This window comes from Ixodes scapularis, unplaced genomic scaffold (assembly GCF_016920785.2).
Source record: "Ixodes scapularis isolate PalLabHiFi unplaced genomic scaffold, ASM1692078v2 PGA_scaffold1__304_contigs__length_218370807, whole genome shotgun sequence".
NCBI classification, from domain to species: domain Eukaryota; kingdom Metazoa; phylum Arthropoda; class Arachnida; order Ixodida; family Ixodidae; genus Ixodes; species Ixodes scapularis.
This window is the reverse complement of record NW_024609846.1, coordinates 207683406-207696916: the sequence shown is the minus strand read 5'-3', so window position 1 is coordinate 207696916 and position 13511 is coordinate 207683406. Positions and strand designations below refer to the sequence as shown.

General features: G+C 45.1%; 1 protein-coding gene across 1 annotated transcript; it reads left to right on the top strand.

Annotated features, from left to right (window-relative positions):
- Positions 1-121: 121 nt before the first annotated feature.
- Positions 122-2376, top strand: LOC115329681 (piggyBac transposable element-derived protein 3). Its single transcript, XM_042290582.1, has 2 exons — positions 122-207; positions 455-2376. The coding sequence occupies exon 2, from the start codon at positions 1191-1193 to the stop codon at positions 2091-2093; it is 903 nt and encodes a 300-aa protein (XP_042146516.1). The 5' UTR covers positions 122-207; positions 455-1190; the 3' UTR covers positions 2094-2376.
- The last annotated feature ends 11135 nt before the right edge of the window (positions 2377-13511 follow it).

Below are 13511 nucleotides of genomic sequence, written 5' to 3'. Positions count from 1 at the left end.
TTGCATGCCTCAAAACCGAAACTGAAACCTCTGAGGCGCAATCGTCACGCATGGGGATCATCATCGAAAAGTTTGCGAGCTAGGAAAAAAGTGGCGCCATCTGTGATTCAGTCAACGAAGCACTACGAGCAGCTCTTCCAGCAAGGTGCAACGCCGAATGAGGTACAGCCGCAGCAATCCGTCTGCATCGTTCTACAGTTGCAATAGGCAAGTATTTCAACTTCATAAAATATCAGATGACGGACAAAGCTATGAAGAATGGATGCTATTTCTTGAAGGGGATCGTTTCTGAAATATAAAATTGGCATTTGAAGCAAATCATGCTTTGTCGCGTTTTCGCATCATTCGGTCGTTAGGTCCCCTGCAATGCGCCACCTTTCAGTATTTTCGTTTCACGTTGTAAGCCGCGAAATATCTTCCTCTTTTAGTAATGAGTGACTGTTTTTACTTCAAGATGGACCCGAAGGCTTTCTATGGAGTCCGGGTGCCTCCTGCTGAGGAAAGTGAGGACATCTGCCTTAGCGACAGCGACACTGATGAATACAGCCCAAGCACGTATTCCGCCCTTCCAACCGAGGAGTCCGACAGCGGAACAGGTGAGCAATTGTGATGACTAGACAGTGTTTTTATTGCAAAAAATTGCATTCGAAATCGATAGAAGCGCCTGTTCACTAAAAGTATTTCTTTTCTCGCGCTCCTGTGCAGACGTTGATGAAGATGAAAGCAACGAGCCTTCCGAGCCTTCATCATCAATGCCGAGAAGTGTGCTCTGGAAGCGAGTCAGCGAGCCACGATCTTGCGATCCGTCCTGGGGAGATTCGCTGCCAGATCACCCCGCTGAAACCAAAACGCCGTTTGGATATTTTCGCTACTTTTTTGACGACAGTGTTTTGAGCCTCATTACTGAGCAGTCAACTCTCTATGCAGTTCAGAAGAATGCAAACAAGCCGTTGTGCCTGTCGTGTCTCGAGCTTGAGCAGTTTTTGGGGATAACAATGTATATGTCGATCTACAGCCTGCCAAGGTCCCGGATGCACTGGAGCCATTGTACAAGAGTGGAGAAAGTCGCACAGGTCATGCCCCGTGACAGGCGGTAGAACATAAAAAATAACCTCCACCTGAATGACAATGACCTCTTGTCTCAAAACAATGGAAAAGACAAGCTCTTCAAGATCCGGCCGTTAATTGACATGCTTCTGCCCAAGTTCCAAGGACTACCGAAAACCCAGAAACTGGTAATCGACGAACAAATGGTCCCATTCAAAGGCAGATCATCGCTGAAACAGTACCTCCCCAGCAAGCCCCATAAGTGGGGCTACAAAATTTTTGTCCTTTGTGATATCCATCGGATGGTCCATGATTTCTCCATCTATACTGGGCAAATCCTCCCCGTTCCTGGATGGCCGGATCTCGGCGCAAGTTCAAACATAGTGCTTCAGCTCTCTCAGACCATTCCAGTTGACAAGACGTACTTTCTGTTTTTCGACAACTGGTTTACGTCCGTGAAGCTTCTGGTCGAGCTGCACCACCGAGGCATTTCTGCTATGGGGACTATCCGTGGCAATAGGATTCCTGGTTGTAGACTGCCAAGCGACAGCGAGATGAAGAAGAACGGGAGAGGGAGTCACGAGGAAAGGCAGGCTACCTTTCAAGATGTAGACGTCAGAGTTGTCAAGTGGTATGGCAGCCGCCGAGTCACAATCGCGAGCACGTTAGGAAGCGCAGAGCCACTGGGACATTGCAAGCGTTACGACCGCAAGCGAAAGGAGACATGTGATGTGCCGCAACCAGCTATTGTGAAGACGTACAACTCATTTATGGGTGGTGTGGACCTGCTGGATGGTCTGATGGCATACTACAAAATTTTTCTAAAATCGAAAAAATTCTACCTCCGATTTTTTTTCCACTTCGTGGACATGGCTCTAGTCAGCAGCTGGCTGATGTACCGGAGAGACTACGACGCCCTGGCTGTTCCAAAAAAAAGAGCAGCTAGACCTGCTAATGTTCAAGGCATCTGTAGCAAGCTGCCTGTGCGAGCAAAACAAAGACCTGTCAAGAAAAAGAGGGCGACCATCTCTCTCTGTGGATGCTGAGATTGAGAAAAAAAAGAAAAGAGGGCAAGTAGCCACAACACCGCACCGAGAAGTTCGTCAAGATAGTGTGGGACACTGGCCTGAGGTGGCACAGAAAAGGCAGCGCTGCAAGATGCCAGGTTGCACAGGTCAACCGGTTTCCTTCTGTACAAAGTGCAAAACGCACCTTTGCATCAGCAAGAAGTCAAACTGCTTCATCTCTTTCCACAAGAATTGAAGTAGTGAGTGCTGCTGCTCGAAAGCACGGGCAATAAAAATGTCTAAAAAAACAATTTTTTTGCCACTTGTGACCTGTTGTCGCTTTTTCGCGACGTAGGTACAAATCCATTTCTATTGCAGCAATTTCACTAAAACATTTTTTATGTCTTTCTGGCACACTAACTAGGAGATTCAGGTGCAGTTTGATTTTTTTCACGCGGTACGCTAAATTCAGGCCAGAAGAGGTTAATGTAATTTAATTTTTTATTTTTATTTTAATTTAGTGTTTTAATTTAGTAGTGTAATGAAGGGATTTAGGGTGATTTATTGGCATTACTTTAGGTCAAAGTGATGAAGAAGAAGTATAAAATCTTAAGGCCCGTTCACACGATGCATTTTTCTCGCGCATCTATAGTTCGTTTCAGCTTCGGTCCAGACGCAGCCGATGCTACAAGCGCGAGCATGTGGCCCAGAACAGTGCTTGCACTGCACGATCGCGCGTGCTTGGCAGGGATGCTGAAAGCCCGGAGCTCGCGCTTGTAGCTTTGGCTGCGTCTGGACCGAAGCTGAAACGAAGTATAGTGTCACGAAACGTAGTTTCGCGAAATGGTTGTGCCGTCTGAACGAGTCCGAAAAGGACGCGCGCATCTAAAACACGTTGCGCGCACACCTCGCTTCTGGAGCGAGCTTTTGCTGAAACTTTGCCGAGTCCTGTCAATCACTCTGAGGGCGCCGCCAATGGCCGCTCAGAAACGCTCTCACGTGGCCTTTGAGGGGGAGCGAGCTGTTTGAGAAGGCCACTTCACTGCCGGTGTTGTAGCCGAGTCAAATCCGAAAAACACCGAAACCACGAACGACGGATACTGCCGGCGCTTCCGCATGCACGTCAAGCACAACTGAAGGAAAACTGAGTAGCATATCCGAAAAAAATCCAGCGATGGACGCAAGGCCAAGATTCCGAGACATTCGGGCTAGTTTCAAAACTTCCCACCACGCGGCGCTCAAAGACCAACCTGCAGAATATTTTTCAACCAGAAAAAAGTTCCCCTCGCCACACTTTCCATTTTCTCCTCTCCCACAGTTGACTTGACGGCGGGGAGACTCCTTTTGTTGCTGCATCTCGGGGCCAGATAAGCCAAGATAAGCGCATAATGGGCGATTTGCGGCGGGAGGCACAGCGACCCCTTTCCTCCGGCGGTACCAGAGAAGCGCCCGAAACCGAACTCTCCTTTCTGCAGCATTTCAGAGCCTAGCCTCTCGGTTCTGTCTCTGAATTTTTGTTTTGTTTTGCGATAAGCATGCTTGGCTACTCCGAGCATTTGACTGCTTCTGCCGTCCATGTAAAGTGACCCAAGGCCATGTGAGGATGGGCATAGGCTAAGGGCCATCGTCCAAGAACCCTAGAGTTCGAAGGAACTACCGCATTTTCCGGACTATAGCCCGGGCCCGGTGCATAGTCCGCAGAGAAATATTTTGCGTCAAAAATAAAAGTGCTTGCTTAGATAGTCCGCACCCGGTACACAAACGGCACCCAGTGCAAAGCCCGCACTTAGCACCTAGTCCGAACGTAAAAAGTATCATACTCAGCAGACCTTGACAAACGCCTACTGTATTAGCTCACGGTGAAGCTTTATCGTACGTAAATCAACATTAGTATAGTCCGTTACTCATAAAATCCTTCACGATTGTCATAGTGAAGGATCTAGAAAAATTATATCATTGTATTGTCCGCACCTGTAGATAGTCCGCATCGGGTGAATTTTCAACTTTTAAACTTATATAGTCCGGAAAATACGGTACTACAGAGTGTATTGTGACCCTGGGTACTTGAAGAGGAAGTGGCGAGCCTTACAAAAAGTGTTTACGGGACAGGAATTCATGCCAGCGTGCGTACTCTAACATGTCCGGTGCTTTTACCCCAACCCACCTGGTGTTGCCTAAATGGGACACACGTTGAAATAAACAGTGCTGGGGGCTGTCAGACCGTTGTTTTTGTTCTGAAATTTGACCGAAACTCCAAATATTGAGATCTGCAAAAATCCATAATACAAAGCAGAGCCTTTTTTTTCGGTTCCTTGCATTTTTATATTGCGTTTTGAGATCCTACTAGTGACCAGTGCCGCGTTTAGACGTCATATTGCACGTGGCCACACCGGTGACTAGAACTCCACCTTTCCGTAAACAAAAGTTTAAAGTACAAGTTCACCCGTCAAATTTTGGGAGTGTAATTACAATATTGCGTTAATTTTTCTCAACTCATTATCTCTTCTCGAAATGGTTAATCACTTTAGTACAGTCGCCCTCTTGAGATTTCTAGGCGAGAGATGGCAAAAGCATTTTCCAAAACTAACTGTTTTACATTACCGATTCCTTTCTTAAAATTCACTAAAATTTAATTATATCACATTACAAATTACTGATTACTAAAACTATGGGCATTCTCTTCGTATTACATTTAATTTTTGCAGGTAGAGTTTGCTTGTCGATAATGAAACATCAGTCTGCTGTTGCAAACAGTGCAATGTAGGCGATATATTACTGTCATGCCGCAACCTTGTTCAGGAAGCCGCCGATGACAACGAGGTTTTACGATGCGCTAGTAACTCCAAAGTATCTGAATCAGTGGTGTCGCCATGCTGTACTACAGCGCAACATATGAGATGAGACCATAACCGTGCTCTCGCAAGCTCGTTTTTAATAAAAAAAGAAGATAATATTTTTTTCTTTAATTCTCTACTTGTGCTTGTAAGTTGCAACACAGCAAGAGCTACTCAAGTCTATTGTAATGTATGACTGATATCCGATAAGCTGAGGTGGCGTAACCTGTGCAGCATAAAGTGCTTTGACGGAATCGTTTGTTCTTAGGTTCACGCGCGAGGTGCGAGCTAACCTAACCTATACCTACAGCCAAGAATAAAGGCTCCGAGCATTAATTGGAATGCGACGGAAGCACTTCGACTTTCCGGACTGCCGTGACTATATCTGGAATGACTTCTCTAATCGAGATGAACAACGCACACATATACCGGAGGCACTGTTCAAGTCTCAGGGGCTCGGGTTTGCGTATAGATTATCATTTGCGCCGATACCCGGTTTTCGCTTTGCTAAAATATTTCAACAACTGCCAGTCTTGAACGGGTCAACAAAAGAACTGATCGTTTTCACGTAGTTGGGTTAAAACTATGTGGTTAGGCTACTGTATGGGTGCACTACTAAAACCAATTATAATGACATCTAAAGCGACAATCACTTTCCTGTGTACTTTATCTTGTAAATAACACTTTTGCGATTGACATGTACTTTTGCGCGCGTGCACCGTCGGCAAAAGTCGCACCATTAAATGATCTTCCTTCTTTTTCTTTTCTTTTTTTCTGAGCGAGAAAGAAAAGGGGGGGGGGGGAGAGAAGGTTGTTGAGGGTAAAAAATGTTGGAGATATGTGCTCTGATTGTCATGATTGTGCATTTTTGATCACCCAACCTTTACTGCTCCCACACGAACGCGACGTCCCATGATGTCAACCGCAGAAACAGTTTGATCACTACTCGTACATCAGCCACTGCATTCGGCTTTCAGATTATTGTGTACCTTCGTGCGTGTGTGCGTGCGTGTAACTTTGATATTTGTATCTGATGTTTAGGAGTGCATATCTCGTAATATTTTCTAGATATAGCGTTGAATTTTTTTTTTGTATATTCTTTCCGGAACGGTAAATCATCTAAAAATATCTTTTTACTCGAGTTTTATAACTGAAAATATTTACAACGCTTCAAACGTGCTTCAATGTGAAAAGTTCCCCAACTTCAGCGTGCAATTAAAAAAAAAACTTCGTTTTTCTTTTTTTTTCGAGGAAAATATTTTACACTATATCGCGTGGTGTTCCATTAACATGTTGCATTATTATGTCTCCATGCGAAATGCAGCGCTTCAAAATACACGAACTAGGCAACTTTGACATTTTTACCCAATATTTGTGAGTTGTTATCTGGCAATGTCTTCAAGATATAGCATTGAACTATTTCTGATATTTTCTTCCCAAGAGGGCCTATCACCTACATAAAAATCATTACACTCCCTAATAACTGGACAAATTTACAGTGCGGCAAACAGCTTCCAGGGCCGAACTCGGTACCAAGCAATAACAAAAGTTACAAGTAAAAAAAGAAAAACGATACCGACATTTTCAGAAGCTTTTATTTCTACGCCACATAGTTTTATTGTGTCCAGAGTTTGCGAGCTCAGGCTGAACTCAAGCAGGATTTACCAGTGAACCACTCTAAGCGATCCATTATTCGCAAACACAAAGCAGCGTACTCTGTTACGATCCGTTCTACCTTAAAATGGACCGCAGCGGACGCTACGAGCCATCGGAGGTAAATCAGTTCCGAGTGTGTGACACGTGACATGCGCTGAGTGTGGCACGAGGCCAAATGAAGCGCTCGCAGCGCTGCATTGGCTGGAACGACTTGCAGCGTCCGGTGTGGTCCATCCCTGGGTATACAGAACATAATCTTGTACCAAAGCAGTATGTCTGACTTCTCGGATTACCCAGAAGACATCTCCCAGCAGCTCACAAAAGTGTTATTGTATATTGTCAGAATGTCGAACCGGACAAAACCATTATCACGGAGTACCTTCCGCACAGGACAAGGCGAGGGGTTAAGTGCTCGCTCAAGCGTTGTGAGAGCCAGTCCTTTGAAGACAGGATATAAAGCTACGACCCTCGTGAGCCAATCGGGGCATCGGAGCAAAGCACTTGACGATGTGCCATAGAAACACGATCCTCCCACGGAGAGCTGTCTCGTGCGTCGCTCCCTTGCTCTGATTGGCCAACGGGGATCGTAGCTTTCGCCGTTTACCAAGTTATGGTGAAACGGAGATACACTCAGTCCGTGTAGCTTTTCTATCTGATCGTTTTTTCCGTTCCACGTATTTTTAAACTTCAATGTCACGGTTTGAGCGGAGAACGTAACGTGGCTTTTCGAAGCTACTGGAGAATCCAGTGTATGTCTGTTATCTGTTTCAACGGTCGTTTACTTACAAAAGCAAGCCGGGTCTTCCTGACAGAATAAAGTGCTCCTCGCCGACATTTACGATTCTGCCCCATTCTATGATTAGTTTAAGAAATAATCCAAATCCGAAAGCCCCGTTTTCATACCCCTGCCGCAAACCCCCGCGTTTTGTCACACATCTTCAAGATCCCCGGCTTTTAAAAACCAACGCCCGCTTAACAATTTTCCAAGCTTCTCCCCTTATATTGCTATCAACGCGTTTCTTCCTACGCATTGTATACATGATTAACCAAGGGATGGAGTTGACGGTTCCCGGACATTTCATCGAACGCCGTTTCGTCGAACGCCGTTTCATCGAAAAAATGGACGTTTCATCGAACGCCGTTCCATCGAATCGCTGACGGCCGTTTCGTCGAATGTATTTTATACAAAAAGTGTGAAAGGTGCTCTTTTACGCACGGATCGAGTGCATTTTCGTGTCATTTACCCATTTCACCGTCAGGTTTTTTTATGTCCAAACTTGTAGCCGTTACAATTTATGTTGATGCAAGAAACCCATGAGGATGTTTGTACCAATTTTTTTATGTTTGTTTTTCATATTGTGTTTATCTGTTCCTCCCTCTGTATTACCCGATGGGCCTTGAGGGTATATTGTAACAAATAAATAAAAAGTCACACTCCCGGTAAGAGCGCACTCCAACTCATGGAGGCCAGAAGGCGACTTAGGTTTTGCGCAGGCGCAACAACCTTAGCCATGTGAGCCTCCTAGCCTCTCATGTCTTTCTATTGATACTTTTTTACTGCCCGAAGCTTGCGGTATATAAAGCTGAGGTGCTATTTATGAAACTACAACGAAACATTTTTTTTTTTTTTTTAGTTCTAAAACTTAATGAAGTAAAAAGTAAGTACGTCACTTCAAATTTTATTTGAAAACTTTCGGGGGTTCATGTGTTTGTGCGACAGCCATTCACCGTTTTAAACGATGAGCAGTTGCTCCCAAAAAGTCCCCCTCAGCCATGCTCGGTCGGTTCTCATGAAAAAGGCGGACCTTCTAATTTCTTGCCGATATGGCCTTCTTCTGGCGAGGAGGCCCTTGGGAACTCAGCATCGCCTCCAGTTTGTCTTCCGTCAGATGATGTTCTGCGGCAATGCAAGTCAAAAACTTCCAGAACCCGGGATGGGCACCTCCGACCAGCTTCAGGAAGCGGGAATGCCACCCTGGCGTTCGATAAGACGGCGTTCGATAAAACGGCGTTCGATGAAACGGCTTCAATGAGACAGTGTTCGATGAAACGGCGTTCGATGAAACGGCATTCGATGAAACGGCTTCGCTGAAACGGCGTTCGACGAAACGGCGTTCGATGAAATGTCCGGTCCCAGGAGTTGACAACGCGACAACAATTACTACTTTTGTGTACTTGTTTATCGAATGCGCTCTCGTGGCCCGAAGTCGTTATAGAGCGGAAGGTAAATACACTGCCAAAATAGTCTGTACGTCTGTAACAAATAATTACTAATAATAAACAGAAACAAAGAAGCAGGTCACGGGCCACCGCAAAAACGTCACTGATGGCATTTATAATAAAGTTAGGTCATTGATATTAGCAACTAACCAGATGAGGTGGTTTTATCCGTGGACTGAGCAGGGTAGGAAAGATTAACTCGTATTTCAAATTAATGCTGGTGATTGGGTCCGGACACTTCATCGAACGCCGTCTCATCGAAGCCATTTAATCGAACGTTATTGAATCAAACGCCATTTGATCAAAGCCGTTTAATTGAATGCTTTAAAATAGTATTTGGAGATCGTTTCTCGTTTTCGGAAATAGTTCCTTTTGCATCGAAGGAAAACTATATTTTATGCCATATTTTCAATTAAATGTCAGGACCAAGAAAAGAACTGCTTTTATATGGCAATATAATGGTAGTCGCATGAGGACAAACACGCGTACACTATGCAGTGCTGACTACCCCGCGACAACCAGAAAGTTTCTGGCTCAGTGACTTGGTGTGCGCCGCCTATTTGTGTCACACTTGTGCTACTAAGCTTGTCTAAAGTAGGGAACACCCAAGATCACAATTGTTTTAAAGATGTCATTTACGCACAAGAAAACCAGAAAGTTTTAGATGAGGCGACGAAAGGGATAAAAAAAGGGTACAAATATTTTCGGACATTTCATTATGCACGTAGTTCGTAGCTCAGGCTCAAATCAATCACGATTTCCACAAGAAGCTGTCTGGTTTTTGAAGCTTTCTCCCAAGCCTCCCTGTTATTTACAGACTTGGGCTTGAAACATTGAACCCAAACACAAGAACGCAGTGGCGACTCCTCTCCCCCCCCTTCCCCCTCGAGCGCCTCGATACCATGAGACATCGGAGGTGACTCAGTGCTGGGAAAAGTGACACGTGGCATTCGGATTTGGTGCAGCGATGCGCGCCAAGGAGCGAGAAGTCATATGAAACCCTCACAGCAGTGCATCTGCTGGAACAGCTTGTAGCGTCCGGATGTCCTACTTCCATCAAGCCCCACCTCAGCGACCCGAAGGCATTCCGCAAGCAGGCTCTAAAGCGACCCATTGTGCGTTTCGAAAACCTTGAACGGGCAATAATGTTGTCACAGAGTTCCTGGTATACTGAACAAAGAAGAATAATAAGTGCACCCCCCCCCCCCCCCCCCCCCCCCCCCCCCCACCCTCTTCCTCGCTTTCAGCATGAATCACACACACCCCGTTCCGGTATTGCTTCTTTCTTTTTTTAATTCAATATTTCCAAGCGCGGGAGGCATGGGGTAGTGCGAGAGCGCACTGTTTCAACGACTGCTCTTGTGAAAGATTGCATAAGTTTTGTTTTTATATATTATTATGAAGCCACCAGTCGCTGCAGTTATGGCTTAAATCTCTGATGAACCCGGATACTTGGCGTTTTAGAAATTTAGAAAAATACAAGGAGAGTCAAATGGCTCTGTCTTTATTCGCAAGGTTGTTGGATTCTTCAGACTGGGGATCCGAACAATTCAGTGTAGGAAGTTTTGGTGTAGGTCGTTTCGGTGCCGACATTTCGAAGCACGGACGTTTCGGTGCAGAGACTTTTTGCTGCATGGATATTTTTGTGTAAATACACGTTTGGAAGTTCAAATAGCTGAGCTTTCCAGCAGGCATTGCGGACGGCTAGCGGACATTTCATCGAACACCGTTTCATCGAATAAATGGACATTTCATCGAACGCCATTTCATCGAACGCCGTTTCATCGAATCGCTTAGTGCCGTTTCATCGAATTTCTCTGTATCGAGTTTTGAGGCATAACAGTGCTTTGTAGATGTTTGACCTTACATTTTGTAAGACTAAGGTAGTCACTTAAGAAACAGTCTTTAGGGTGGAGCCAAATTACTAGAAATAAAAACCATTGGTATAAAAACAAATGGGTATGCGACTTACTGAAAAGTTTTACTCATGTACCTGTCAGAAAACATGATACTGGAGGTAAAGGACCGACACTTAAAACACTTTTGAATGTCTGTCGTTTTTTTTTACCGGCTGTCCGGGGGTTTCGGTAATGTGCCATTCACACCAGCTCATTTGCACACTTACGCTTAGTTGAAGGTTTATTGACGAAAAGCATTTAACTGCCAGGGCAGCAGGCTTATAATAAAACGATGCTCTGCCAGGAGAGCACACGAAATAAAATATAATGATACTCTGATTATCAGCTTTATGCTCAGATTGAACGTTTCTGCTTTTTTTTATAAGTTTTCAAACTCTACAGAGTCGAAAGCTGCACAAAGTGTCAGCCAACATGGTTTCGGGCTACACCTGGACTGGAACCACCTCCCCTTCACTGTCAACTTTATTACCGACCCTTTTGCCTATTATGAATCATCTTCAGGACGCTTTCTTAGGAAGGCCAACCCGCACCAGACAATAGTAAAGCCCTGGGTGTACTCTGTCACCCTTTCGGATCCTCACATAACCCAAGGTTACAGGTACACGCTGTCAAACAATAAAACACTACCCGCTTCCCAGAAAGTACATCGTGCTTTCTGTTTCTTTTGTTGTTGTTGTTTTTTTCTAATTTTTAATTGTTTCATGTGACATGAAGAGGGGTCATTGTTTCATGAAGGCTGTCTTCTCGAAGCAGGACATGTTCACAATGAAACTTATCTCGTCACTGCATAGTGTGATTTAAAAAAATGGAGAATTAGATGACGTTGTGTATAAAAATCAAAATAAATTGCAAAAATATTGCAGGCTGTAAAAGCGTTCGATGAAAAGGCGTTCGATGAAGCGGCTTCTATGAAACGGCGTTCGATGAAACGGCGTTCGATGAAACGGTGTTCGATGAAACGGCTTCGATAACACGGCGTTCGATGAAACGGCGTTCGACGAAATGTCCGGGCCCAATATAAGGGATGTAATTATCGAGATGTCTTATTTGACTATGTTTTTCCCCCTAATGAAAATATACGATAGGTGTAATCAAGCAATTATTGGCCTGTGTGATCCTGTGAGGACATGTTCATAGAAGACGTAAGGTACACGGATATTTCGGTGTAAACGGCCCGTCATTTCTGGCAATAGCATGCTTTAATATTTTAAAGGTTAGAATATACGTCTAGGACATCTTTATTAAGATTTGTCATAATTATGTCTGGATGATAGGTATGTAACGTGCATAAGCATACGCATATGAAGTTATTCGCATGTGTGGCTTGATAATAATATATTCCGGAAAGAATGCCAGTTTCTAGCCCTCCCAAATACTATAACGGCCACGTATCACAAGTGAGTCGTCGTATACGTAATAAAGTCTGAGGCCAGCTGCCTTCAAAAGAAATATAATCATGCACAAAGGGTAATGTGGGCCCCTTTTATTTACAAAACGCGTGTGCTCACTGCTCTGTGACCTAATCGGCGTTGCTAGCAACGCCCCTGAGGAATCGTCGAGCACCATTGCAGTCCCTGATCCCGGCTTTCCAAAAGACGCTACACGGGGGTGCAAGTTTATTCATTGTGGTCGGAGGCGAGAAACACATGCTCTAACCCCCGTGGGGCGGTGGTATCTGCTAAAAAGTCGAGCAGAAAGAGAAGATGACATTTTTTAATGAAGTTCGGGCAAAAAATAATCGTAAAATAAGGACAAAAACGACTCTTTGCGTCGCTTTGCGTTCCACGACCATGCAACAAAAACTCCGCACACCAAATATTTCGAGCACCGAAATATCCTAGACTCTTCAGACTGCTAGATGAAGCCTAAAACAAACCATTGTACTATACATGGGCTGCACCTACGCCACAGAAGGACGTCGCACGCCGGTTTCGACCATGCTGGTGGTTGAGACGACCGCGATTTGCAGCGGAGCTATGGAAGACGGTTTTGCGTTGGGCTGCAGCAAGCGCTCGCGCAACAAAAAAAGAAGCGGAAACTACACGGCCAGCTTCTACCGTACTCCGGCGATCGCAACATCGGTGTGCACTGCGACGGAGATGCTGTCCAGAAAAAGAAGGCACGAATGGCATGCAGAGCCGGCTCAGGACAGACGTCGATGATGCGGCCGCTCATTATTGAGTTTGCGGGGCGCATTTATTTGTTAGCGGTGTGTGACGCACTTTCATAACGTGTTTGTGAATGCTGTGAGGGCCAATACGACACCGACGCGCTAAAGTTAGTGGCCCAAATGATGACTTTCCACAACACCACAAGTTTGTGTGGTAGAAAGAAACAGTCTAGTGAGGTGCACCTTGTGTTGTTGAGCAGCGCTTCGCAAACATGGAACTCAGAAAATGTGGTTATGGTTGAGTTGGAAGTCACTTCCTAATGTACACAACTTCACCATTCGAAAGAACATTCAATCTCGGCTCCTGCACCCAGCCGATCGGTCGTCAGGTGGTTCTGTGTGCTTTAAAGTGTTTGCGTACAATAAAGCTTCTTTTTCGGACAAGGTAATCAATCTCGTGACATGCGCTCTACTGGTCATGCGCTCTTGTGACGTGCACTCTAATGGTAAGCGCGCTCCTACCGCAGCGCTCTCGAGTCGCGCGTTCTAACGTCGGCGCTCTAGTTACACTGAACTAGAATATAGGGGCAGTGGAAAAAATGTCCACGGCGTCCCATCGGCCAGAAGCCAGAAGGACATGGCTACTTTAACATGGGATATGGCGTCGCGTACGTTCTCGGATGGTTTCTGTAGTGTCTATGGTCGTTTTTGCAATTTG